This window comes from Procambarus clarkii, chromosome 53, assembly GCF_040958095.1.
Source record: "Procambarus clarkii isolate CNS0578487 chromosome 53, FALCON_Pclarkii_2.0, whole genome shotgun sequence".
Lineage (NCBI taxonomy): Eukaryota > Metazoa > Arthropoda > Malacostraca > Decapoda > Cambaridae > Procambarus > Procambarus clarkii.
Window position 1 is genome coordinate 17,951,119 of NC_091202.1, and position 26,990 is coordinate 17,978,108.

General features: G+C 44.5%; 1 protein-coding gene across 2 annotated transcripts in view; it reads right to left on the reverse strand.

Moving 5' to 3' along the window:
* Positions 1-425: 425 nt before the first annotated feature.
* Positions 426-26,990, reverse strand: part of LOC138352348 (uncharacterized) — a 161,848-nt gene continuing 135,283 nt past the window's right edge. For both annotated transcript variants that reach the window (XM_069304733.1, XM_069304732.1), the window contains 3 exons: positions 18,962-19,107; positions 5,827-5,975; positions 426-650 (listed from right to left, as the gene is read on the reverse strand). In XM_069304733.1, coding sequence (XP_069160834.1) covers positions 457-650; positions 5,827-5,975; positions 18,962-19,107 — 489 coding nt within the window. In that variant the 3' untranslated portion in view covers positions 426-456. The remainder of the gene's footprint in view (positions 651-5,826; positions 5,976-18,961; positions 19,108-26,990) is intronic.

Sequence of the window (26,990 nt, forward strand, 5' to 3'; positions counted from 1 at the left end):
ACGAGGCTCAACAAAAAAATGGGAAGACATCGGCGTGCATTTTAAAAACCAGTCCCCAAAAATCGGATAAAAACCTGATTTTTGGCGATTATTTAAAGTGGATGACGCAATGCTGCGTCATCCCCGGAATTACCACCAGTAAACGGATGACGCAATGCTGCGTCATGCCCGGGCGAAAGTGTTAAGTTGGTTTTCTCAGTAAAAGCTAGCTACTGTAACTTGTGCCTTGTGATAACTTACTTGACTTATAATTACTTTGTTGTGGTTATGCAAATATTGAATATATATGCTGTATCGTGTAGATAATTTCGCCTCAGTAAAGTGGTGATTTTACTTAGACTTTTACTCAACCCTAGACATTTTGTATTGATTTATTTGAGGCCAGCAGGCTCACTGATTGAAATAGGGAAAGTTCAACACCACGAGCCTTATTGGGGATCATGACATAACAGGATCTTACCAGCAATCAAATCCCCGAAACCGATGGTTGTGATTGGTGTTGAAGGTGAAGTAGAGAGCGTCCTCGTAACTCCAGTCCTCCAGCTTGGAGAGTACCACCGACGGCAGCAACGTCAGCAGGTCAAGCCCACGCATATGACCATCAAAATGATGCCATGCAGCAGTGCCTTCTGGTGCCGTTGGTGACGTTTCTGTTGGGACATAACACATAAAGAACAGCTCTGATTTACTCCGCGTACATTTTGCAGTTGATACATAACCCAGCAGCGAAGTCTCCTATACATCTAGGGGGCAGGAATCTGAAAAATATTGACAAAACATCGAATATTTGTGATATATATGTGAAGAAAGCTCTTGCCCGTGGCAACACCATGCGGAAAATCCCATGATATTTCGATAACAAATAACGTAATTATGGGTATTTAACCCCCACCCCTCCTCTTGGTCATAAAAAAGACATGTGACCCAGGTCATATGCATTATAGTAGGTAATATAATCTAAATATTATTATATTTTAAAAGCTAGATCTATGTACCAAAGATAATAATCTGGTGGTCAATGTCATGTTAATACACACACAAAGCATCTGTGAGGTGGCCAGCATGTCAGTGTTGAACAGGACGAAGAGGGTTGAGGAGGCATGCTCCAGCTTTTAACATTGTTACAGCCATCTTGCTTGTTATGTGTGTCACGGGATATTTTGACAATATTGTAGACGAAGGCTAAACAAGTTTAGAGAATGCCTCATTGGTTACACGTGTTACAATGATGACAAAGATACATGGGGCATGTTGTTAAGGCGGCTGCAAGTTAGCTGACGCAGCTTATCTCGAAATGCGTTTTTACCACATCAAACCTTCAGAAGGATTCAGTTTTTAACCGATTCTCTTGAATCCTACATATTATACGTACAGGATCTTGCTCTACAATTCACAGTGAAGCTTGTTTTAATACGTGCATTAGTTTTAGTGAGAAATATTCATAACTTATTCATTTTGAGAGAGGGCGTGATACCTATAAAAGTATTTTTTAGTCTAAATAGACATATATTGCACACTTCTATCACTATGAAATTACGATAAAGAGCTACTGAGATAGTTCAGTACAAAATATAATATGTTGAAATGCCAATTGACACATTTTTTTCTTTCTTTTTTCTTGTGTTATGAACCAGAAAATGGGACCAGTTGGAGGTCTTATATAGTACATATAACCATGTAAGTTTCATTCCACTCGAACGACATTCAATTTCAAAGTTTCTGCCCCCTTCATGGGAGCACAAATATATAATATATATATATATATATATATATATATATATATATATATATATATATATATATATATATAATATATATATATATATACAAATTTGTGAGGGTACCACCTCTGGTGCCAATGTGGGGACCCATAGCCTCGGAGAAGAAAATAAAAGTATTCAGAGGAGACCTTGTGGTTTCTCACTGAACACTAATATATCTTCTCCTACCACCCCCATTCTTTTGTATGTACACATATATATTTACTTTATTTGAACTTTGTTACAAAAAGGAGTTACATATGGGTTACAAAGATGGTTATCATAGGTTGTCGAGTTCCTCCAGCTCCTCAGATGGCGGACAGGAACCCTGGATGCAGTGCGCATTTCCCCCTCTGTATCGCCACACTGAGGCGCTGGAAAAGAAAGCTTGCAGCTCTTGGGTCCCTTGTTGTTTCAATGAACCCAGAATGAACTGGGTTTCAATGAACTTGTTTCAATTGAACTGGTTTCAATGAACTTGTTTCAATGAACTGGGTTCTAGGTTTCAATGAACCTAGAACCCAGTTCCTTAAAAAAACTGGTAGCACTTTTACCCCAGGCGCCGAGTGTCTCAGAAGCAATGGGGACAAAATTGTAGTGGTGATCCAGTTCTCTATACTTACGGGATTTGGCCGCTTCCCTGTGGGTGGCAGCGCCACCTGGTTGTGCAACACTGAGGTTAATGTAGGTGTTAGCCAGGGTTGATACGCACGTGTAATCCCATACCAACTGCTTGCCATTCTTCCAGGGGTTCACTGTGATACCATCCGGGCGACCAATAAGAGCATCAGAATCACGGGACGTTAGGTAACGGGGCTCTCTTTCAGCTGGGCATCCAGCTGTGGTGAGGCTCCTCTTGATGATGTCGTTAACTTCACTGTGCCTCGAGTGCCATCCCCCTGTGCTTTGGCAGAGTAGGCCAGGGTGGCCGTACCTGTCAGCCACCACCTCGCCGCAAATACACCTATATCTGGTGTGGATTGGGGCAGCAAGGCGGAGGGCCACAGCAATTCGGAGGGCGTGTGGTGTGAGACGCGTGCCAGTTGCCGACATTGGGGTTGCTAACAGGAAATCCCCTGCATGTGGTGCTGCTACTGCTGTGAGGCGAGCAATGTCGTGTTGTGTTGTTGCAGCACCCAGGCACTCTGCAGCAACTTAGTCTACAATGGGGCCATCCCAGCTGGATTGCTTGTGGGCTTTGGGGATGGTGGTTGAGGTGATTGGCCTGCACGAGAGGCCCACTCTGTGGCACAGCGTGTGTGTATATATATATATATATATATATATATATATATATATTTCTTCACTGTCGGTGGTAATAAAAATAACAATTCTCCGAAATTCATTTTTTTTATTTTCTGACGCCTGAACGCGTTTCGTAATTCATATTACATTTTCAAAGACTTAATTTACACAAAAATTCTTCGTATTTATACTCTGTTGGATGAGGTGATATGGTACAAAAGTTTTGGGTGAGGTGACAAACACAAGACAGAACACGAAACAATGGGTATAAATTGGATAAGTGAACATATGAATGGAAGTAACTGCAGAAGGTCTATTGGCCCATACTTCCTCTTACTGCTTCCATATTGGTTCGGGGTCTTGAAGTAGGTAGAATATAGTTGTGCATTAATTGGCTGTTGATTGCTGGTGTTGACCTTTTGATGTGTAGTGCCTCGCTGATGTCAAGCCGGCTGCTATCGCTGTACTTATCGATGATTTCTGTGTTGTTTGTTAAGATTTCTCTGGTGATGGTCTGGTTGTGAGACGAGATTATGTGTTCCTTGATGGCTCCCTGTTGCTTATGCATTGTTAGTCGCCTAGAAAGGGACGTTGTTGTCTTGCCTATATACTGAGTTCTTTGGGGCCTACAGTTCCCAAGTGGGCATTTAAAGGCATAGACGACGTTGGTCTCCTTCAAGGCGTTTCTGCTTGGTGTCTGGCGAGTTTTTCATGAGTAGATTGGCCGTTTTTTTTGGTTTGATAATAAATTATCAATTGTATTTTCTGATTTTTGTCTGTAGGGATGACGTTCCTATCAACATTATCTTTCAAGACCCTTTCCTCCGTTTTATGAGCCGATGAAAGAAGTTCCTGTAAAATAGTCTAATTGGGGGTACAAGTGTTGTGTTGGTTGACTCTTCAGAAGTTGCATGCGTTTTACCTTTCTTTTTATGATGTTTTCAACGAAATCGTTAGAGAAGCCGTTGTTGACTAGGACTTGTCTTACCCTACAGAGTTCTTCATCAACTTCTTCCCATCCTGAGCGTTTGCTTAGAGCACGGTCGACGTAAGCATTGACAAACACTCCTCTTGTACCTGTCTGGGCAGTCACTATTGGCATTGAGGCACATTCCTATGTTTGTTTCTTTGGTGTAGACTGCAGTATAGAAGCCTCCGCTCCTTTCCATGACTGTTACATCCAGAAAGGGCAGCTTCCATTGTTCTCCATCTCGTATGTGAAACTCAACACAGAATTCCGCTCAAATACCTCCTTCAGCTGCTGCAGACACATGCATCAGGTACCTATGTAAAAATGTCGTCAACATACCTGCAGTATATGACGGGTTTCAAGCCCTTGTCAACTAAGACCCTCTGCTCGATGGTACCATGTAGAAGTTCACAAACAGGACACCTAGGGGAGAACCCATGGCGACCCCATCTACTTGCTTATACATGTGCCCATCCGGGCTCACGAAGGGTGCCTCTTTAGTGCAGGCTTGGAGTAGTTTCCTCAGTATGCTTTCTGGCATGTCAAGTTGAGTGCAAGCCGGGTCACAATACAATCTGTCTGCTACCATCCCGATTGGTCTCGTCCACAGGTACGTTGGTAAATAGTGACTCCACATCCAACGAGGCCTCTTATCCCTGTGGCCCGTGCTCCGCGTAGTAAGTCGACAAATTCCTTGGGAGACTTCAAGCTGAGAGCACAGGGTACGTGTGCCCCAAAGGATGAGGTGATTTGATAAAATGCTATGCCCAAGATTACCATCCGAGTTGGCGGCGGGGAAGTGGTTCAAATAGCTTCGGCTATCACTTCCTTTTGTCCGGCCGTGATGGTCAAGCGGATTAAGGCGCCCCGTAGTTACCAGTTGCGTTGCTCCTGGGAATATGGGTTCGAGTCACTTCTGGGGTGTGAGTTTCCAGACGCATATAGTCCTGGGGACCATTCAGGCTTGTTCGCATTTGTGTTCCTCACGTGTGCCCCAAAGAATGAGGTGATTTGATAAAATGCTATGCCCAAGATTACCATCCGAGTTGCCGGCGGGGAAGTGGTTCAAATAGCTTCGGCTATCACTTCCTTTTGTCCGGCCGTGATGGTCAAGCAGATTAAGGCGCCCCGTAGTTGCCAGTTGTGTTGCTCCTGGGAGTATGGGTTCGAGTCACTTTTGGGGTGTGAGTTTTCAGACATTATATATATATATATATATATATATATATATATATATATATATATATATATATATATATAATATATATATATATATATATGACAATGTCAGACCATGGAGGAAAATGAAACAGGAATTTCCTTAAGTACTTTCGTATATTAAATACATCTTCAGAAGGAAGATGTATTTAATATACCTTCATTCCTTCTGAAGATGTATTTAATATACGAAAGTACTTAAGGAAATTCCTGTTTCATTTTCCTCCGTGGTCTGACATTGTCACATTCTTAATCGCGTGTTTATTTTCGTGATATACACACACATATATATATATATATATATATATATATATATATATATATATATATATATATATATATATATATATATATATATATATATATATATATATATAATATATATATATATGAACACGTTGTATTGAACGGGGTTAGAATAGCATTAGCTACCTCATCCCTTTGAATTTATTTATACCTCAATAAACTTATTTGAATTTGATTCCTCGGCAGCGTCGCTAGACTGAACAGAGAAACACAAGTGAATCCAGCTAATGTGAAAAAATGCAATTAGAAGACAGGGCTGGCGAGTGTGCCTAATACTGTTGACCAGTATAATGCTGTTGACCAGGAACACGGAACATGTAGACTGACCTTGGCGGTGGTATAGAGCTGAAATATGCAGTTGCAAAGCATATCCGCGTAGTTGGTTAGAAGGATGCAGGTTACAGGGACACCAACAAGAGTGTAAACCACGCAGAACCGTTTCCCAGCCTTTGTCATTGGGACGATGTGGCCGTAACCTGGAACTCATTCACAATAACTTCCATAAGTTCATAAATGCTTGTTATAAATCGTTAGTTTCAATAATTTAAATTATGTTTACCTATACTTCTTTAAACGTTTTGGATAATTGTTTAATAAATATTAATTCAAGCCAACTGCAAGTGTTGTACATGGGCTGGTTTCTGCTTAGTCTCTTACATACATTTTACCTGTCTCCCCCAACACTGACAATTCCGTCTCCTCAACACACACCCTTCCGTCTGCCTCAACACACACATCCTTCCGTCTCCTCAACACACACTTCCTTCCGTCTCCTCAAACACACACCCTTCCGTCTCCTCAACACACACCCTTCCGTCTCCTCAACACACACCCTTCCGTCTCCTCAACACACACCCTTCCGTCTCCTCAACACACCACACACCCTTCCGTCTCCTCAACACACACCCTTCCGTCTCCTCAACACACAGCCTTCCGTCTTCTCAACACACACACCCTTCCGTCTCCTCAACACACACACCCTTCCGTCTCCTCAACACACACACCCTTCCGTCTCCTCAACACACACCCTTCCGTCTCCTCAACACGCACCCTTCCGTCTCCTCAACACATTACCCTTCCGTCTCCTCAACACGCACCCTTCCGTCTCCTCAACACACACCCTTCCGTCTTCTCAACACACACCCTTCCGTCTCCTCAACACACACCCTTCCATCTCCCTCAACACACACACCCTTCCGTCTCCTCAACACACACACACCCTTCCGTCTCCTCAACACACACCCTTCCGTCTCCTCAACACACACACAGCCTTCCGTCTCCTCAACACACACCCTTCCGTCTCCACAACACACACCCTTCCGTCTCCTCAACACACACCCTTCCGTCTCCTCAACACGCACCCTTCCGTCTTCTCAACACACACCCTTCCGTCTCCCTCAACACACACCCTTCCATCTCCCTCAACACACACACCCTTCCGTCTCCTCAACACCCAGCCTTCCGTCTCCTCAACACACAGCCTTCCGTCTCCTCAACACATACCCTTCCGTCTCCTCAACACACACCCTTCCGTCTCCTCAACACACACCCTTCCGTCTCCTCAACACACACCCTTCCGTCTCCTCAACACACACCCTTCCGTCTCCTCAACACATACCCTTCCGTCTCCTCAACACACACCCTTCCGTCTCCTCAACACACAGCCTTCCGTCTCCTCAACACATACCCTTCCGTCTCCTCAACACACACCCTTCCGTCTCCTCAACACGCACCCTTCCGTCTCCTCAACACACAGCCTTCCGTCTCCTCAACACACACCCTTCCGTCTCCTCAACACATACCCTTCCGTCTCCTCAACACACACCCTTCCGTCTCCTCAACACACACCCTTCCGTCTCAACACACACCCTTCCGTCTCCCTCAACACACACCCTTCCATCTCCCTCAACACACACACCCTTCCGTCTCCTCAACACACAGCCTTCCGTCTCCTCAACACACACCCTTCCGTCTCCTCAACACACACCCTTCCGTCTCCTCAACACACACCCTTCCGTCTCCTCAACACACACCCTTCCGTCTCCTCAACACATACCCTTCCGTCTCCTCAACACATACCCTTCCGTCTCCTCAACACACACCCTTCCGTCTCCTCAACACACAGCCTTCCGTCTCCTCAAACACACACCCTTCCGTCTCCTCAACACACACACCCTTCCGTCTCCTCAACACACAGCCTTCCGTCTCCTCAACACACACCCTTCCGTCTCCGCAACACACACCCTTCCGTCTCCCTCAACACACACCCTTCCATCTCCCTCAACACACACACCCTTCCCGTCTCCTCAACACACACCCTTCCGTCTCCCTCAACACACACCCTTCCGTCTCCCTCAACACACACACCCTTCCGTCTCCTCAACACACACCCTTCCGTCTCCTCAACACACACTTCCTTCCGTCTCCTCAACACACACCCTTCCGTCCTCCTCAACACACACCCTTCCGTCTCCTCAACACACACCCTTCCGTCTCCTCAACACACACCCTTCCGTCTCCTCAACACACCACACACCCTTCCGTCTCCTCAACACACACCCTTCCGTCTCCTCAACACACAGCCTTCCGTCTTCTCAACACACACACCCTTCCGTCTCCTCAACACACACACCCTTCCGTCTCCTCAACACACACCCTTCCGTCTCCTCAACACGCACCCTTCCGTCTCCTCAACACATACCCTTCCGTCTCCTCAACACGCACCCTTCCGTCTCCTCAACACACACCCTTCCGTCTTCTCAACACACACCCTTCCGTCTCCCTCAACACACACCCTTCCATCTCCCTCAACACACACACCCTTCCGTCTCCTCAACACACACACACCCTTCCGTCTCCTCAACACACACCCTTCCGTCTCCTCAACACACACACAGCCTTCCGTCTCCTCAACACACACCCTTCCGTCTCCACAACACACACCCTTCCGTCTCCTCAACACATACCCTTCCGTCTCCTCAACACGCACCCTTCCGTCTCCTCAACACACACCCTTCCGTCTTCTCAACACACACCCTTCCGTCTCCCTCAACACACACCCTTCCATCTCCCTCAAACACACACACCCTTCCGTCTCCTCAACACACAGCCTTCCGTCTCTCAACACACAGCCTTCCGTCTCCTCAACACATACCCTTCCGTCTCCTCAACACACACCCTTCCGTCTCCTCAACACACACCTTCCGTCTCCTCAACACACACCCTTCCGTCTCCTCAACACACACCCTCCGTCTCCTCAACACATACCCTTCCGTCTCCTCAACACACACCCTTCCGTCTCCTCAACACACAGCCTTCCGTCTCCTCAACACATACCCTTCCGTCTCCTCAACACACACCCTTCCGTCTCCTCAACACACACCCTTCCTCTCCTCAACACACAGCCTTCCGTCTCCTCAACACACACCCTTCCGTCTCCTCAACACATACCCTTCCGTCTCCTCAACACACACCCTTCCGTCTCCTCAACACACACCCTTCTCGTCTCAACACACACCCTTCCGTCTTCCCTCAACACACACCCTTCCAGTCTCCTCAACACACACACCCTTCGTCTCCTCAACACACAGCCTTCCGTCTCCTCAACACACACCCTTCCGTCTCCTCAACACACACCCTTCCGTCTCCTCAACACACACCCTTCCGTCTCCTCAACACATACCCTTCCGTCTCCTCAACACATACCCTTCCGTCTCCTCAACACACACCCTTCCGTCTCCTCAACACACAGCCTTCCGTCTCCTCACACACACACCCTTCCGTCTCCTCAACACACACACCCTCCGTCTCCTCAACACACAGCCTTCCGTCTCCTCAACACACACCCTTCCGTCTCCGCAACACACACCCTTCCGTCTCCCTCAACAACACCCTTCATCTCCCTCAACACACACACCCTTCCGTCTCCTCAACACACACCCTTCCGTCTCCCTCAACACACACCCTTCCGTCTCCCTCAACACACACACCCTTCCGTCTCCTCAACACACACCTTCCGTCTCCTCAACACACACACACCCTTTCCGTCTCCTCAACACACACCCTTCCGTCTCCTCAACACACACACCCCTTCCGTCTCCTCAACACACACACCCCTTCCGTCTCCTCAAACACACACACCCTTCCGTCTCCTCAACACAACCCTTCCGTCTCCTCAACACATACCCTTCCGTCTCCTCAACACACACACACCCTTCCGTCTCCTCAACACACACACCCTTCCGTCTCCTCAACACACACACCCTTCCGTCTCCTCAACACACACACCCTTCCGTCTCCTCACACACACACCCTTCCGTCTCCTCAACACATACCCTTCCGTCTCCTCAACACACACACCCTTCCGTCTCCTCAACACACACACCCTTCCGTCTCCTCAACACACACACCCTTCCGTCTCCTCAAACATACCCTTCCGTCTCCTCAACACATACCCTTCCGTCTCCTCAACACACACCCTTCCGTTTTGCTTGTTTCCCGGCGCACGGTCGTAGTGTCATTTTTAACATGAAATAACAACAACGATCGATAGTGTTGTAATTTGTTTCCATTGAACAACGACGCACGATCGTAGTATTGTAAATTTTCCGTGAAACAGCAACGCATGGTTAGAAGTATCGTAATTTTATTCCACGAACAGTGACGCACAGTCGTAATATCGTGAATTTTTGTGTGAAACAGACACGCACGTCGTAGCATCGTGACGTTTTCATGTGAAACAGCGGCCACGGTCTTAACCATAGTAAAACTTCCCGTAAATCTTGGCGAGGCATAGTCGTAGTCATAGTAATTTTTTCCGCGGAGATTAAAAGGCTCCCTTCTGGCACACTAGAATTTTCCCCAGGGGATTAAAAGGCCCCTCCCATCATATCTAAATTTAGTTACCTCGGCGACGCGGTTCCAGTCATCCCTAATGTTTAATGACGTTAGCAGCCATCCAGTCTTCATCTTTCCTGAATAAGCGCATTTTCCATAATTACATTTCTAATCCCATTTTCAATGATTTAATACCATTTTCATAATTATACCCCATTTTCAAAGACTAATTATTTCTAGTTTAGAAATCGCATATTAAACATATGAATGAAATTGCAGAAGGCCTTTTGGGGGACCATACGGTATCTCTTATTTATTTCCACTTATGTTGAACCAATCATTAACGGCCACTATGAAACGAAATAAAAACTGACGAAAGTCCATACATGAGAAGCCGGGAAAATGTAACACAATGTTCACACACCTGCATTTGTCTAATGCAGTCTAATGTTAAATAAATCAAATGTTAAATAAACACCCTATTGATACCCCTAAGATTCTTTCACTTTAAGCATGTCACATATATAAAACTGCAGAAGATTCTATTAATACCCCATTTTATACCCATTCAATCACTTTCCCCTAACTATGAAATAGAGTATTTGTTCTAATTCTTCTAGGAGAGACCAATTGTTAGTGACCTTATATATTCTCCATTTTTCTATAATTTATGAAAGCAATATACACCAAAGTTCTTAATAGTAAGTAACAGAACATAGCTTGCGCAGTATTGCAGCGTAGTCATTAACACCAAGGTGTATGTGTTCCAGTGCGCCATGACATCTGTGGCGTGTGACGTTACAGGCGGCGCAGTGATGTCTTATTCCCTTGATAAGATTATTAACCTAACCTCATCTAGCAATCCTAACCTAACAAACACACACACACACACACACACACCACACACACACACACACACACACACACACACACACACACACACACACACACACACTCTCTCACACACACACACACACTCACACACACACACTCACACACCTCCTCTCTCTCTCTCTCTCTCTCTCTCTCTCTCTCTCTCTCTCTCTCTCTCTCTCTCTCTCTCTCTCTCTCTCTCTCTCTCTCTCTCTCTCTCTCTCCCCCTCTCTCTCTCTCCCCCCCTTCCCCCCCTCTCCCCCCTCTCTCTCTCTCTCTCTCTCTCTCTCTCTCTCTCCTCTCTCTCTCTCTCCCCCTCTCCCCCCTCTCCCCCCTCTCTCTCTCTCTCTCTCCCCTCTCTCTCTCTCTCTCCTCTCTCTCTCTCTCTCTCCCCCTCTCTCTCCCTCTCCCCTCTCTCTCTCCCTCTCCCCCTCTCCCTCCCCTCCTCTCTCTCCCTCTCCCCTCTCTCTCCCCTCCTCTCTCTCCCCCCCCCCTCTCTCTCTCTCCCCCTCCCCCCTCTCTCCCCCTCCCCCTCTCTCTCCCTCCCCCCTCTCTCCTCCCCTCTCTCTCTCCCTCCCTCTCTCTCTCCTCCCCCTCTCTCTCTTCCTCCCCCCTCTCTCTCCCTCCCCCCCTCTCTCTCCCTCCCCCCCTCTCTCTCCCTCCCCCCCTCTCTCTCTCTCTCTCTCTCTCTCTCTCTCTCTCTCTCTCTCTCTCTCTCTCTCTCTCTCTCTCTCCTCTCTCTCTCTCTCTCTCTCTCTCTCTCTCTCTCTCTCTCTCTCTCTCTCTCTCTCTCTCTCACACACACACACTCATAGGGAAATCATGGAAGGGAGACGAACTCTGACTGCCAAACGCAGGAAATTCACAACTGGAACAAACACAGAGGATGGGATGGAACAGGAAGCCTGGATGAAGGAAGTACTCCAGCAAATGCAGAATGAATTCAGTGAAGGACTGAGGGTAATGAGGGAGACAGTAGCCAACCTGCAAGATGATTTAAGGGCAGCAAAGGAGGAGATAAGATACCTAAAGGAGACTCTTCCACAATACCAGGCACAAACCGTACCCCAGGGAGATGGGAATGCTACTGTGGAGGGGACCACCACAACCCAGATCTCATTTGCTGAAATGCTTAAAAAGAGCCCTGAAGCTAGGTCTGCGGTTAAGGAAGTTGCCATGGAAGTGGCTTCCTCTCAGGAAGCAGCTAGATGTACTAGCCGGCTGATAGAGAGAAATAGAGCAGTAGTAGTAGCAGGCATTGAAGAACAAACAGGGACCAGACCAAAGGAGCGGAGAGACAAGGACAAAAACATGATTAAAGAGATCCTTAAAGAGGTAAGGATGGAGGGAGCTGAGCGAAATGTTGAAAAGGTTTTCAGGCTTGGAAAGTACAACAAGGACAGAGACCGAATGATAAAGGTGGTTTTCATGAGCGAAATCGCGAAAGAGGAACTGCTAGCAAGGAAGTGTTGTCTAAAAGGTGTAGAGAAGTTCAAGAAAATATTCCTGCAGAGGGATATGACAAGGGAAGAGAGAATACGGACAGCAGACGCGAGGAAGGAGCGCAGGGAGAGAGAAGGAAATCAGAGTACCACAACCCTACAATCCCAGAGGGAAGTGGAGAACCCTCCTCAAACAGTGCAACAGCCACAGGGATTGGGGCACCACCCCCAAATTCTACCCAACAGACACCCAACCTGCCCCATCCCCTGTCAGCCCCCCACTAAGTACCCACCTAGGGCACCCTCCCCCCACCCACCCCCCTCCCCCCACTCACCCCCCTTCTCCCCCTCCCCCCAGGACCTCCCTTCTCCCCCATCCCCCATGCCCTCCCTTCTCCCACATGCCTTCCCGTCTCTCCCACCCCCATGCCCTCCCTTCTCCCCCTCCCCCCTAAGCCCCCCACTCTCCCCCACCCCACCTAAGTCTTCCCCTCTCCCCCACTCCCCTAAACCCTCCCCTCTTCCTCACCCACCTCAGCCCTCCCTTTTCCCCCACGCCCCCCAAGCCCTCCACCCTTTTCTCTCCCCCAAGCCCCCCCATCTCCCCTATCCCCCACAGCCTCTCCTCCCCCCATGCTTCCCCAACCCTCCCTCTCTTACCCACCCCCTGTACCCTCCCCCTCTTATCCACCCCCTGTACCCTCCCCCTCTTATCCACCCCCTGTACCCTCCCCCTCTTATCCACCCCCTGTACCCTCCCCCTCTCCCCCACCACCCCAAGCCCTCCCTCCTCCACCAATCCCCCCGTGCCAGGTCCCCCCAGCTCCCACTCACCCCAGATCCCAAAGGTCCCCCCCAGAAAAGAAGCAGAAGAGAGTCAGTTTCAGGGTGATGTACTCGAACATAGATGGGATCACAAGCAAGACAAGTGAACTAAGGGAAAGAGCACAAGAAGTTAACCCAGATGTAATCGGACTCACTGAAACAAAACTCTCTGGAATCATAACGAATGCCGTGTTTCCCCAGGAGTATACAGTAATAAGGAAAGAGAGGGAAGGTAGAGGAGGAGGCGGAGTGGCCCTACTCATGAGAAGGGAATGGAGTTTTAAGGAGATGGCCATCCCGGGCTGTGAGGAGTTCAGAGACTACATAGCAGGCACCATAACAATGGGAGGACCAAGAATAGTAGTAGCAGTAATATACAACCCTCCACCAAATGACAGGAGACCCAGTCAAGAGTATGAAAACAACAACAAGGCAGTTAACACTATAATTGAGAGGGCAGCCTCTGCTGCCTGTAGAAATAGATCCCACCTGCTCATCATGGGCGACTTCAATCACGGAAAGATTGACTGGGAGAACAAGGAACCGCATGGAGGCGAGGATACGTGGAGAGCCAAACTATTGGAGGTGGTGACAAGCAACTTTTTAACGCAGCATGTCGGAGAACCCACAAGGATGAGAGGCAATGACGAACCAGCGAGACTCGACCTAGTCTTCACTCTGAACGACTCCGACATAAGAGAAATCGGTTTTGAGGACCCAGTAGGAATGAGCGACCACAGTGTACTGGTGTTTGAGTACTTGATTGAAGAAGGGTTATTGAACTCGAGGAGGGATACCGAAACCAAAAGGTTAGCATACCGAAAGGGAAACTATGAGGGGATAAGAAAATTCCTAACAGATATAGCATGGGAAACAGAGCTCAGGGGAAAGACGGCCCAAGATATGATGGATTACATCACGCAGAAGTGCAAGGACGCAGCAAACAAGTTTGTCCCAGTCCAAAAGGAAAACAGAGAAATGAAGATGAGAAACCCATGGTTTAATCAAAGATGTAGGCTAGCTAAGCAGCAAAGTAAAAGGGCATGGAGAAACTATAGGAATAACAGGACACTGGAGAGCAGAGAAAGATACCAGAATGCCAGGAATGAATATGTCAGGATGAGAAGAGAGGCAGAAAGACAATACGAAAATGACATCGCAAGCAAGGCAAAGACTCAGCCTAAATTGTTGCATAGCCACATTAGGAGAAAAACAACAGTAAAGGAACAGGTTATGAGATTAAGGATAGGGGCGGAAGGATTCACTACAAATGACAAGGAAGTGTGTGAGGAATTGAATAAGAAATTCCAGGAGGTCTTCACCTTAGAACAAGGAGAAATTCCAGAGGTAAGTGAGGGAATAGCTAACCAGGAACCACTGGAAGAGTTTGAGATTACCAGTGGGGAAGTAAGGAAGTGTTTACTAGAGTTGGACGTGACGAAGGCTATAGGCCCAGATGGAATCTCCCCTTGGGTTCTAAAGGAAGGAGCAAGAGAACTGAGCCTACCACTCTCCATAGTGTATAACAAATCACTGGCAACAGGGGAACTGCCAGATATTGGAAAGCAGCTAACGTAGTCCCGATATACAAGAAAGGGGATAGACAGGAGGCACTGAACTACAGGCCAGTGTCCCTAACCTGCATACCATGCAAGCTGATGGAGAAGATTGTGCGAAAAAAACTAGTGGAGCATCTGGAGCGAAGGAACTTTGTAACACAGCATCAACATGGGTTCAGGGATGGCAGGTCCTGCCTCACAGGGTTACTTGAATTCTACGACCAGGCAACAAAAATAAGGCAAGAAAGAGAAGGGTGGGCAGACTGCATATTTTTGGATTGTCAGAAAGCCTTTGATACAGTGCCACACAAGAGGCTAGTGCGAAAGTTGGAGATGCAGGCTGGAGTGAGAGGGAAGGTACTCCGGTGGATAGAGGAATACCTAAGCAACAGGAGACAACGAGTCTGTGTGAGGGGTGAGGTCTCAGATTGGCGAGACGTCACAAGTGGAGTCCCGCAGGGGTCAGTCCTTGGACCTATACTGTTTCTGGTATATGTAAATGATCTCCCAGAGGGTATAGATTCGTTCCTCTCAATGTTTGCCGACGATGCAAAAATTATGAGGAGGATTGAAACAGAGGATGATAGTAGGAGGCTACAAGATGACCTGGATAGACTGAGTGAATGGTCCAACAAATGGCTGTTGAAGTTCAACCCGAGTAAATGCAAAGTAATGAAACTAGGCAGTGGAAACAGGAGGCCAGGCACAGGATACAGAATAGGAGATGAAGTACTTAATGAAACAGACAGAGAGAAAGATCTAGGAGTTGATATCACACCAAACCTGTCTCCTGAAGCCCACATAAAGAGAATAACGTCTGCGGCATATGCGAGGCTGGCTAACATCAGAACGGCGTTCAGGAACCTGTGTAAGGAATCATTCAGAATCTTGTACACCACATATGTAAGACCAATCCTGGAGTATGAGGCCCCAGCATGGAGCCCGTACCTTGTCAAGCACAAGACGAAGCTGGAAAAAGTCCAAAGGTATGCTACTAGACTAGTTCCAGAACTAAGAGGCATGAGTTTTGAGGAAAGGCTGCGGGAAATGCACCTTACGACACTGGAAGACAGAAGAGTAAGGGGGGACATGATCACAACCTACAAAATCCTCAGGGGAATCGATCGGGTAAACAAGGATGAGCTATTCAACACTGGTGGGACGCGAACAAGGGGACACAGGTGGAAGCTGAGTACCCAAATGAGCCACAGAGACGTTAGAAAGAACTTTTTCAGTGTCAGAGTAGTTAGTAAATGGAATGCATTAGTAAGTGATGTGGTGGAGGCTGACTCCATACACAGTTTCAAATATAGATATGATAGAGCCCAGTAGGCTCAGGAATCTGTACACCAGTTGATGACGGTTGAGAGACGGGACCAAAGAGCCAGAGCTCAACCCCCGCAAGCACAATTAGGTGAGTACAATTAGGCGAGTACACACACACACTTTTTGGGCTGGTGTGGCTGGGTGGACCGCCTTCTAGATTCGTGGACCTAGGGAAAGGTGTTCGATCCCCGCAGCCAGCAGAAACAGGCAGAGTTTCCTTCACCCTAATGGCCTGTTACCTAGCAGTAAATAGGTACCTATAGCAACCTGTCCTCTTAAAAAGAACGTCGCTTTTGGCCGTTTGCCCGTATGGCCGAATTTGGACGTAATTTGAAAATGAAAAAAAATGAAAATAAATTTGGGATTTTTTTTCAACGACAGTAAGTTAAGGGTCCTCTGATAGGTTAGGTGGCAGGAAATTCTCATAAAGTTTCAAAACGTTATGAAAAACGTTAATTTAAAGTGTCCTCTTATAACCTCTGCGCGTAAGCCGGACGACTCAAATAGAAAACGGAAACAGAACGTCACTTTTGTGAGTCGATTTAATTTCAAATTACGTCCAAATTGGCCATAGCGCGCATACGAGCGAAAAGTGACGTTACTTTTAAGAGGACGGGTTGTAACACAACTGTTACGGGCTGCTTCCTGGGTGTGTTGAAAAAAATAATTTAAATAAAAGAAATCTCTAACTCTCTCTATCCTCTCTCTCTCTCTCTCCTATTTCTCCCTTTCTGTCCTATCTCTCCCTCTCTCTCCACTCTCTCCTCTCCTTCTCTCTTTTTCTCCTCTCTCTATCTCCCTCTAATTTCTTTCTCTCTTTCCTGTCCTATCTCTCCCTCTCTCTCCACTCTCTCCTCTCCTCTCTCTTTTTTCTCCTCTCTCTATCTCCCTCTAATTTCTTTCTCTCATTTCCTCTCTCTCTCTCTCTCTCTCTCTCTCTCTCTCTCTTTCTCTTTCTCTTTCTCTTTCTCTTTCTCTCTCTCTCTCTCTTCTCTCTTCTCTCTTCGCTCTTCTCATTTCTCTCTTCTCATTTCTCTCTTCTCTTCTCTCTCTCTTTCTCTCTCTCCTTTTTCTCTCATCTCTATCTCTCTCTCTCTCTCCATCCTTCTAAATGCAATAAAGATAATGATACCTAATTATTTCAATTTTTAATAATTAGAATTAATGTTTTAAAAATCTTTGCTCCAAAACGTTACATCATAACATTTAAAACACGTTTTATTAAAACGTCTTGACCTCATGTTTTATACTAGTTTTTACAAATTCTCAAAACACGTGTATTAAACGTAATTTTAAATGTGCAGATGGTACAGCGAGGAAGATAGTGAGTAGTGAAGATGGTTACAGTGTGGAAGATAGTGAGTAGTGAAAATGGTTACAGGGTGGAAGATAGTGAGTAGTGAAGTTGGTTACAGTGTGGAAGATAATGAGTAGTGAAATTGGTTACAGTGTGGAAGATAGTGAGTAGTGAAGTTGGTTACAGTGCGGAAGATAGTGAGTAGTGAAGTTGGTTACAGTGAGGAAGATAGTGAGTAGTGAAGTTGGTTACAGTGAGGAAGATAGTGAGTAGTGAAGTTGGTTACAGTGCGGAAGATAGTGAGTAGTGAAGTTGGTTACAGTGTGGAAGATAGTGAGTAGTGAAGATGGATACAATGAGGAAGATAGAGTGTAGTGTAGTGTAGACCGAGCCGCGGGGACACTAAAGCCCGAAATCATCTCAAGATAACCTCAAGATAGTGAAGATGGTTACAGTGAGGAAGATAATGTGTAGTGTAGATGGTTACAGTGAGGAAGATAGTGTGTAGTGTACATGGTTACAGTGAGGAAGATAGTGTGTAGTGAAGATGGTTACAGTGAAGAAGATAGTGTGTAGTGAAGATGGTTACAGTGAAGAAGATAGTGTGTAGTGCAGATGGTTACAGTGAGGAAGATAGTAAGTAGTGAAATTGGTTACATTATGGAAGATAGTGAGTAGTGAAGTTGGTTACATTATGGAAGATAGCGAGTAGTGAAGATGGTTACAGTGAGGAAGATAGTGTGTAGTGAAGATGGTTACAGTGAGGAAGATAGTGTGTAGTTGCAGATGGTCCACAGTGAAGAAGATAGTGTGTAGTGCAGATGGTCACAGTGAAGAAGATAGTGTGTAGTGAAGATGGTTACAGTGAAGAAGATAGTATGTAGTGGAGATAGTTACAGGAAAGAAGAGTGTGTGTAGTGAAGATGTAACATTCGTGACCCAAGCAACGCCTGATACTCCACTCTGGTTATCCTGAGTTGATTTCGGGGCTTAGCGGTCCCCGCGGCCCGGTCCTCGACCAGACCTCCTTTTTGTTACACATCCCCCAGGAAGCAGCCCGTAGCAGCTGTCTAACTCGCAGGTACCTATTTACTGCTAGGCAACAGGGGCATCAGGGTGAAATAAACATTTTGCCCATTTGTCTCCGCCTCCACCGGGGATCGAACCCGGAACTTCAGGACTACGAATCCGAAGCGCTGTCCACCCAGCTGTCAGGCGTCAGGTCTGATACATATATAAGCAATAATTCTAATGTAATAATGTTACTAATACATATATTCAACACCAAGAGGAGAGTGACTGACCTATGGACGTGATAGTTGTCATGGTGAAGTAGACGGGCGTCAGCCATGGACCAAGAGTTTGTCTCTGTCACCTCATGGATGATTCTCAGACTGTCTGTGCACTCCTTCTCCACTTGTTCCCTCCAATCACCATCTAACTCCAATTTCTGTTGACATTTGAAAGCTAATTTGTATCGTATAGTGTTTATATTCAATTGAGTGTTTACTTGTGATACATTTAATTTCAATGAATGTTTTCGATAAAACAATTTTAATAGTTATTTGTCTTGACTATGATGATAAACCAAAATAAATCTCAGAAAGAAAATTTAGTGAGTGGTATATTGTACACGCTAAATAAATTGCGATTTTCACAAAGATTTAAATGTTGCCATTTACGTTATGATATTGACTTTGAAGTAGCAGATCCTGGGGTAAGGATGGGTTCAATAATGAACCCATCTGACATGATGGGGTATACATCATGTCAGGCATATATATATAATATATATATATATATATATATATATGTCGTACCTAGTAGCCAGAACTCACTTCTCAGCCTACTATGCAAGGCCCAATTTGCCTAATAAGCCAAGTTTTCATGAATTAATTGTTTTTCGACTACCTAACCTACCTAACCTAACCTAACCTAACTTTTTCCGCTACCTAACCTAACCTAACCTATAAAGATAGGTTAGGTTAGGTTAGGTAGGGTTGGTTAGGTTTGGTCATATATCTACGTTAATTTAAACTCCAATAAAAAAAAATTGACCTCATACATAATGAAATGGTTAGATTTATCATTTCATAAGAAAAAAAATAGAGAAAATATATTAATTCAGGAAAACTTGGCTTATTAGGCAAATCGGGCCTTGCATAGTAGGCCGATAAGTGCGTTCTGGCTATTAGGTACGACATATATATATATATATATATATATATATATATATATATATATATATATATATATATATATACAAGGGTGTGAGGCGGCAGCCCATGCAGCTCGAGCCTTCATCGCCAACATCACAGACGAAAAGGCCCTTATCAAGCTAGATTTCAAAAATGCCTTCAATTTGGTGCGGAGGGATGCTGTACTCCGTGCGGTTCATAGTCATTTCCCTTCCCTCTACCCTTTTGTACATTCATGCTACAGTATGGATCTTAAGCTACTTTTTGGCGAACATGAAATTGACTCGCGAGAAGGCGTCCAACAGGGTGACCCCCTCGCTCCTCTCCTTTTCTGCTTAGTCATCAAACAAGTCACAGAGGTCCTGTCCAGCGAGCTTAACATCTGGTTCTTGGATGATGGTACCCTAGCTGGTTCCCAAGACTCCCTCCTGGAGGACATCAGAAAAATCCAGGAGCAAGGTGCAGTTTTAGGCCTCACCCTGAACCCTTCTAAATGTGAAATAATATGTTCCAACCAGGGCATCGTAGAGAGAATAGAGGGTCTTCTGCCAAATATCCATAAAACTAAACCTGAAGACAGCACACTCCTAGGAGCTCCCCTGGGGTTGAAAGCCATCAATGAGGTCCTTGATAAGAAAATCGCCGACCTTAAGAGGATGGATGGGAGGATTGAGGATATTGATGCTCATGATGCACTCTACCTCATCACCAGATGTCTGTCCCTCCCCAGGTTAACCTACTTTCTGAGGTGTTCACCATCTTACAGTAGCCAAAAACTAAGTGAGTATGACCGGTTACTGAAATCAATGCTAGAAAAAGCCCTTAACCTCTCTCTCGATGACCTACAGTGGAAACAAGCCTCTCTTCCCGTAAGACTTGGGGGCCTCGGAGTTCGGACAGCAACGCAAATCGCTGTTCCAGCCTTCCTGTCCTCCTTATCAGCATCCGACGACCTTGTGAAGGAAATTCTACCTGCCCACTTACATCAGCTGGCAGGTGTACATGATCCCAATTTTACACGCTGTGCCACAGAGTGGGCCTCTCGTGCAGGCCAATCACCTCAACCACCATCCCCAAAATCCCACAAGCAATCCAGCTGGGATGGTCCCATTGTAGACCAAGTTGCTGCAGAGTGCCTGGGTGCTGCAACAACACAACACGACATTGCTCGCCTCACAGCAGTAGCAGCACCACATGCAGGGGATTTCCTGTTAGCAACCCCAATGTCGGCAACTGGCACGCGTCTCACACCACACGCCCTCCGAATTGCTGTGGCCCTCCGCCTTGCTGCCCCAATCCACACCAGATATAGGTGTATTTGCGGCGAGGTGGTGGCTGACAGGTACGGTCACCATGGCCTACTCTGCCAAAGCACAGGGGGATGGCACTCGAGGCACAGTGAAGTTAACGACATCATCAAGAGGAGCCTCACCACAGCTGGATGCCCAGCTGAAAGAGAGCCTCGTTACCTAACGCCCCGTAACTCTGATGCTCTTATTGGTCGCCCGGATGGTATCACAGTGAACCCCTGGAAGAATGGCAAGCAGTTGGTATGGGACTACACGTGCGTATCAACCCTGGCTAACACCTACATTAACCTCAGTGTTGCACAACCAGGTGGCGCTGCCACCCACAGGGAAGCAGCCAAATCCCGTAAGTATAGAGAACTGGATCACCACTACAATTTTGTCCCCATTGCTTCTGAGACGCTCGGCGCCTGGGGTAAAAGTGCTACCAGTTTTTTGAAGGAACTGGGTTCTAGGCTCATTGAAACAACAAGGGACCCGAGAGCTGCAAGCTTTCTTTTCCAGCGCCTCAGTGTGGCGATACAGAGGGGAAATGCGCACTGCATCCAGGGTTCCTGCCCGCCATCTGAGGAGCTGGAGGAACTCGACAACCTATGACAACCATCTTTGTAACCCATATGTAACTCCTTTTTTGGTAACAAAGTTCAAATAAAGTAAATATATATGTGTACATACAAAAGAATGGGGGTGGTAGGAGAAGATAATATTAGTGTTCAGTGAGAAACCACAAGGTCTCCTCTGAATACTTTTTATTTTCTTCTCCGAGGCTATGGGTCCCCACATTGGCACCAGAGGTGGTACCCTCACAAACTTTATATATATATATATATATATATATATATATATATATATATATATATATATATATATATATATATATATATATATATATATATATATTAAATATGACCGAAAAAGTAAGATTAATAATTCTAACACGAATTTTCTCAATCTTTCGTACATTACGCTTCACTGTTGGAGGTAAATCAAAAATCACTTCTCCAAAATTCATTTTTATTTCTAGTCTGACGCGACACGGGCGCGTTTCGTAAAACTTATTACATTTTCAAAGACTTCACAAATACACAACTGATTAGAACTTACGTATCTCTGATTTTATATCTACATTTGAGTGAGGTGGGAGGGGTGATGTGGCATTAACACAAGACAGAACAAGAGGGGATATTAATAGGGTATTAAAAGTATCAACACAAGACAGAACAGAAACAATGGGTATTGAATAGAAGTGTTTGTAGAAAGCCTATTGGTCCATATTTCTTGATGCTTCTATATTGGAGCGGAGTCTTGAGGTGGGTAGAATATAGTTGTGCAATAATTGGCTGTTGATTGCTGGTGTTGACTTCTTGATGTGTAGTGCCTCGCAAACGTCAAGCCGCCTGCTATCGCTGTATCTATCGATGATTTCTGTGTTGTTTACTAGGATTTCTCTGGCGATGGTTTGGTTATGGGAAGAGATTATATGTTCCTTAATGGAGCCCTGTTGCTTATGCATCGTTAAACGCCTAGAAAGAGATGTTGTTGTCTTGCCTATATACTGGGTTTTTTGGAGCTTACAGTCCCCAAGTGGGCATTTGAAGGCATAGACGACGTTAGTCTCTTTTAAAGCGTTCTGTTTTGTGTCTGGAGAGTTTCTCATGAGTAGGCTGGCCGTTTTTCTGGTTTTATAGTAAATCGTCAGTTGTATCCTCTGATTTTTGTCTGTAGGGATAACGTTTCTATTAACAATATCTTTCAGGACCCTTTCCTCCGTTTTAAGAAATAAAAATGAATTTTGGAGAAGTGATTTTTGATTTACCTCCAACAGTGAAGCGTAATGTACGAAAGATTGAGAAAATTCGTGTTAGAATTATTAATCTTACTTTTTCGGTCATATTTAATAATATATGTCTACAGGAAAGACTGCTACCAAAATATACTAATATATATATATATATACTGAAAACTCATACCACAGAAGTGACTCGAACCCATACTGCCAGGAGTACTCTGCTGGCAAAACAATGGAATGTAGTTAATAAGCGATTCACACTAAATTTAAACTTTGATTTTAACCTAATACGTTTGACGTGACAGCCTTATTAACTAAAGTTCTGGTAGATGATTTGTTAGATTTCCTACGTGAGGAAGTTCCCAAATATAATTTAGTTTTGCCGACCAATAATGTGTTGGAGCTTATCAAACATAAAATACAGTTATTTTAGTTTCAATGGAGAATTTTTTAAACAGATATTTGGCATGGCGATGGGCAATCCTCTGCCCCCAGTTTTGAGTAATTTGTATTTGTATTTTTTTTAATCTTATCCAGGATTCTCCATGCTAACGCCGTTTAGCTTATGTATGCCAACGATGTTTTGTGTTTATGGCTGATTAGCCAACACCTAACAGATTTTCTTAATTCACTTAATTCCATGGTGTCTTCAATAAAATTTACTAGTGAGAATGGAGAGAACGGTGCTCTTCCCTAATTGGACAGCATGATCCATAGAGTCAGTAGGAGGTCCAACTTTAATGTTTATAGGAATCCTACCAATGTGTGCCAACCAATGTTCATTATTATTCTAATCCTCATAATAAAATTAAACAGGAAGTATTTTCATTAATGTTGCTTATGCCTGAGGGTCTGCAGCCCTGAGTTCTTTATGAAGAAATTGCTAAAATATATGAAATTGGGATGAGGCTGCAATACCCTAAGACGTTCTTGGATTTCTCGTTAGGGCAAGCTAAACGTTGGTTTTATAATCATACCACCAAAGTTTAACCGGAAATTAAAAACTTGTTAGTGGGCCCTTTTTTTCTACAATATTTTCTGCAACGTTTCGTTCTACTCTGGAACATCTTCAGGTAAGGAATGAATACACAAGGTGTAATTTTTGTTTTTTAATTGCTTCACATGTGGAAGCAAACAGGGTAAAAAAATTTGGGAATAAGGAGTAAATAATGAAGATGGGAAGCAAATCAAGCAATGGGTATAAGGGTGGGCGGGAAGAACTCGGAAGAGATGCCGTCGTTATCTGGGACTGTTTGGTGAAATCTGGATATGATCATAGGCAAAGTATCGAAGTCTTTACTCTGTATATTTAGCGTAAGTCTTTTTTCTCTTATGATTATAGCTTCCAGGATTTTCAGTCTTCTCTTGTCAGTGCTGTGATGCCATGTACGATTAGCACGTTCTTAGAGTGTTGTGTATGCACACTCTACATATGGTTTCTAGGGGTACCAGTTTGTAGCTGGCGTGTCGGTCTTCTTGAAAGCTTTGTGGTGGTCATACAAATATAAGTAGATCGAAGGTAACATCCTTCTTTGGTGTATGTAAATTGGTATACCACATTTGCATTGTGGAGATGGCTGTACTGTTTATTTGGGCTGTTCTTAAGTATTAAGTCAGCAGTACTTTTAGTTTTGTAGTAAATAATGAATTCCTATCTTTGGTCTGGGGCTATCAGTTTCACTTCATTTGATTTTTTTTAAGTTATTCTTTCTTCTGTTTTATACTCTGAGCTAATAGTGGATTCTGATATCTTCTGATATAGGTGTTGATTTCTATATTCGTGTATCACTTTTTTATTCATACCTGACGGCTTCTGTCCAGTTTCTTGGGTATTTTATGACAGTCAAAACATTGAGTAAGGGCTCGGCGTATAAATAGGCTTATCAAAATAGTCTGTCGTGACATTCAGAGGGACCATCCAAACACATTCCAATGTAGGTGGGTTTAGTATAAGCGTCTGTGGTCAAAGTGTTGTCTTTGGTTCTCACATAGACATCGAGGAGAGGGAGTGCACCCTGGATGACTACTTCGTGGGTAATGCTCAGCACTGAGTTTGGGTAAGTAGATCCTTTAATCGCGAAGACCTCCAGGAAGACATCCTTCCTGGAGGTCTTTCACACATACAAATATGTCATTGATGTATCTACAGTAGATGCGAGGTTTCCTTGTAATTTTTAAGATGGTGTCTTCAAGTGTTCGCATATAGAAGTTAGCAAAGAGGACTCCTAGTGAGGACCCCATGGATACTCTGCCTATCTGCATATACATGTCTCCCCAACGGGTTGTGAGGGAGGGGAGGGAATTATCAAGGGAAAGCGCCAAGCCATTACGACTATATAGCACTTGGAAGTGGTCAGGATAAGGATTTGGGATGGGATGGGAAGGTTTGCATCAAATCTTCTGAAGATTTTAAGCAAATCTTCAGAAGATTACGGAGGGCAGACTTTAATTTTTAGCTTTGGAGTAATTTTTTATTATTATTATTATTATTTTCTACCACAAACGTGGCCACACATTTACAATGCTAACCAGCATATATACAATTTCTTCTGTCCTCCATGGACAGGGTTAGAGATGTGTTAAGCATATAGTTCAAGGGTTTATTGAACACTCAACCACAGAAGGTGATTCGGTGCTTTTAAAATGCTAAGCTAACCTACATATGTAAATACATAGATACACAGATTTACGTATGCCCTACATAAAGTGTTTGATGTGTCTTTTACATAGTGTCATTAATGTACATTCACAAAGGTGAAATGTAATTCTGATCAGCTTCCATATATACTTTATACCCATACACACACACATACATACATATATACACACACATGCATTCACATACATTTGTCTCATTTACTCTGACAGGGTGAGATAGCTGATAAAGAAACTAGTGTGCAATTAAGCACTTAATCACTGAAAGTGATGAAGGTGCTTTTACAAGCTCAGGTTATATAGTTACATCATATATATACATTGTTTGGAGTAGTATTGTCACGGTAGATTCTGTCTAACATTAAGTTCATGGTTGTGTCAACAGGGACGTTCGTAAATAGGGATTCCACATCTAGAGATGCTATTAATCCCTTCAGGCTTAGCGGTCTTCACCATGTTTAAGAAATCGGCGACTGATTTCAAGCTGTAGTTATCTGGCACATATGGAGTCAGTATATTTATTGTTCAGTCATTTAGCTAGATTGTGCGGGATCTGGCTGATGATGGGTCGTAGAGGGTTATTAGGCTTGTGGATTTTGACATTTCTGTAAATGTAGCCTTGGTAGTAGCACCCACCTGCAAAAGGTCACCTAGACCTTTTGACCTTACATGTTTGCTGAAGTTTATATGTAAAATGACTGGTGAGTACTGGAACATGTGGCACAGAGGAGGAGAAAACGTGCCCATGTGGTGTAAGATGAGAATGGTGGTTGACTACTCTCACATGTTTCAGGAACTTTCTCTTCAAGGCCACTTACCGTTATTGCACAGTTGCTAATAATTGGCCTGAATTGTATGATATGATAGAATGGGATTTATTCCAATGAGGCTGGTTTACATTTCATATTATGAGTAATTTTAACACTAGTGTAGCTGGCTAACTTCTCGGTGCTGTTTAGGCCACACTATATATCTTATTATGTTATTATTCTTTAATGTAGTTTTTTAACTTTCTTTAAATTTACTCAATATTTATGTACTTGAGACTTCTTACTTATGTTCTCAAACTAATCCCAAAGTTGGTATTTATTTAAAGTGATACAAGTACTATAATGGCATTGAAGTGGATTACTGATCATTTTCATTTGTATTATTATAAAATAAAGTAAATAAATTTTAAGCAGCAAATTTTAAATTATCATATATATATATATATATATATATATATATATATATATATATATATATATATGTCGTACCTAGTAGCCAGAACGCACTTCTCAGCCTACTATGCAAGGCCCGATTTGCCTAATATGCCAAGTTTTCATGAATTAATGTTTTTTCGACTACCTAACCTACCTAACCTAACCTAACCTAACTTTTT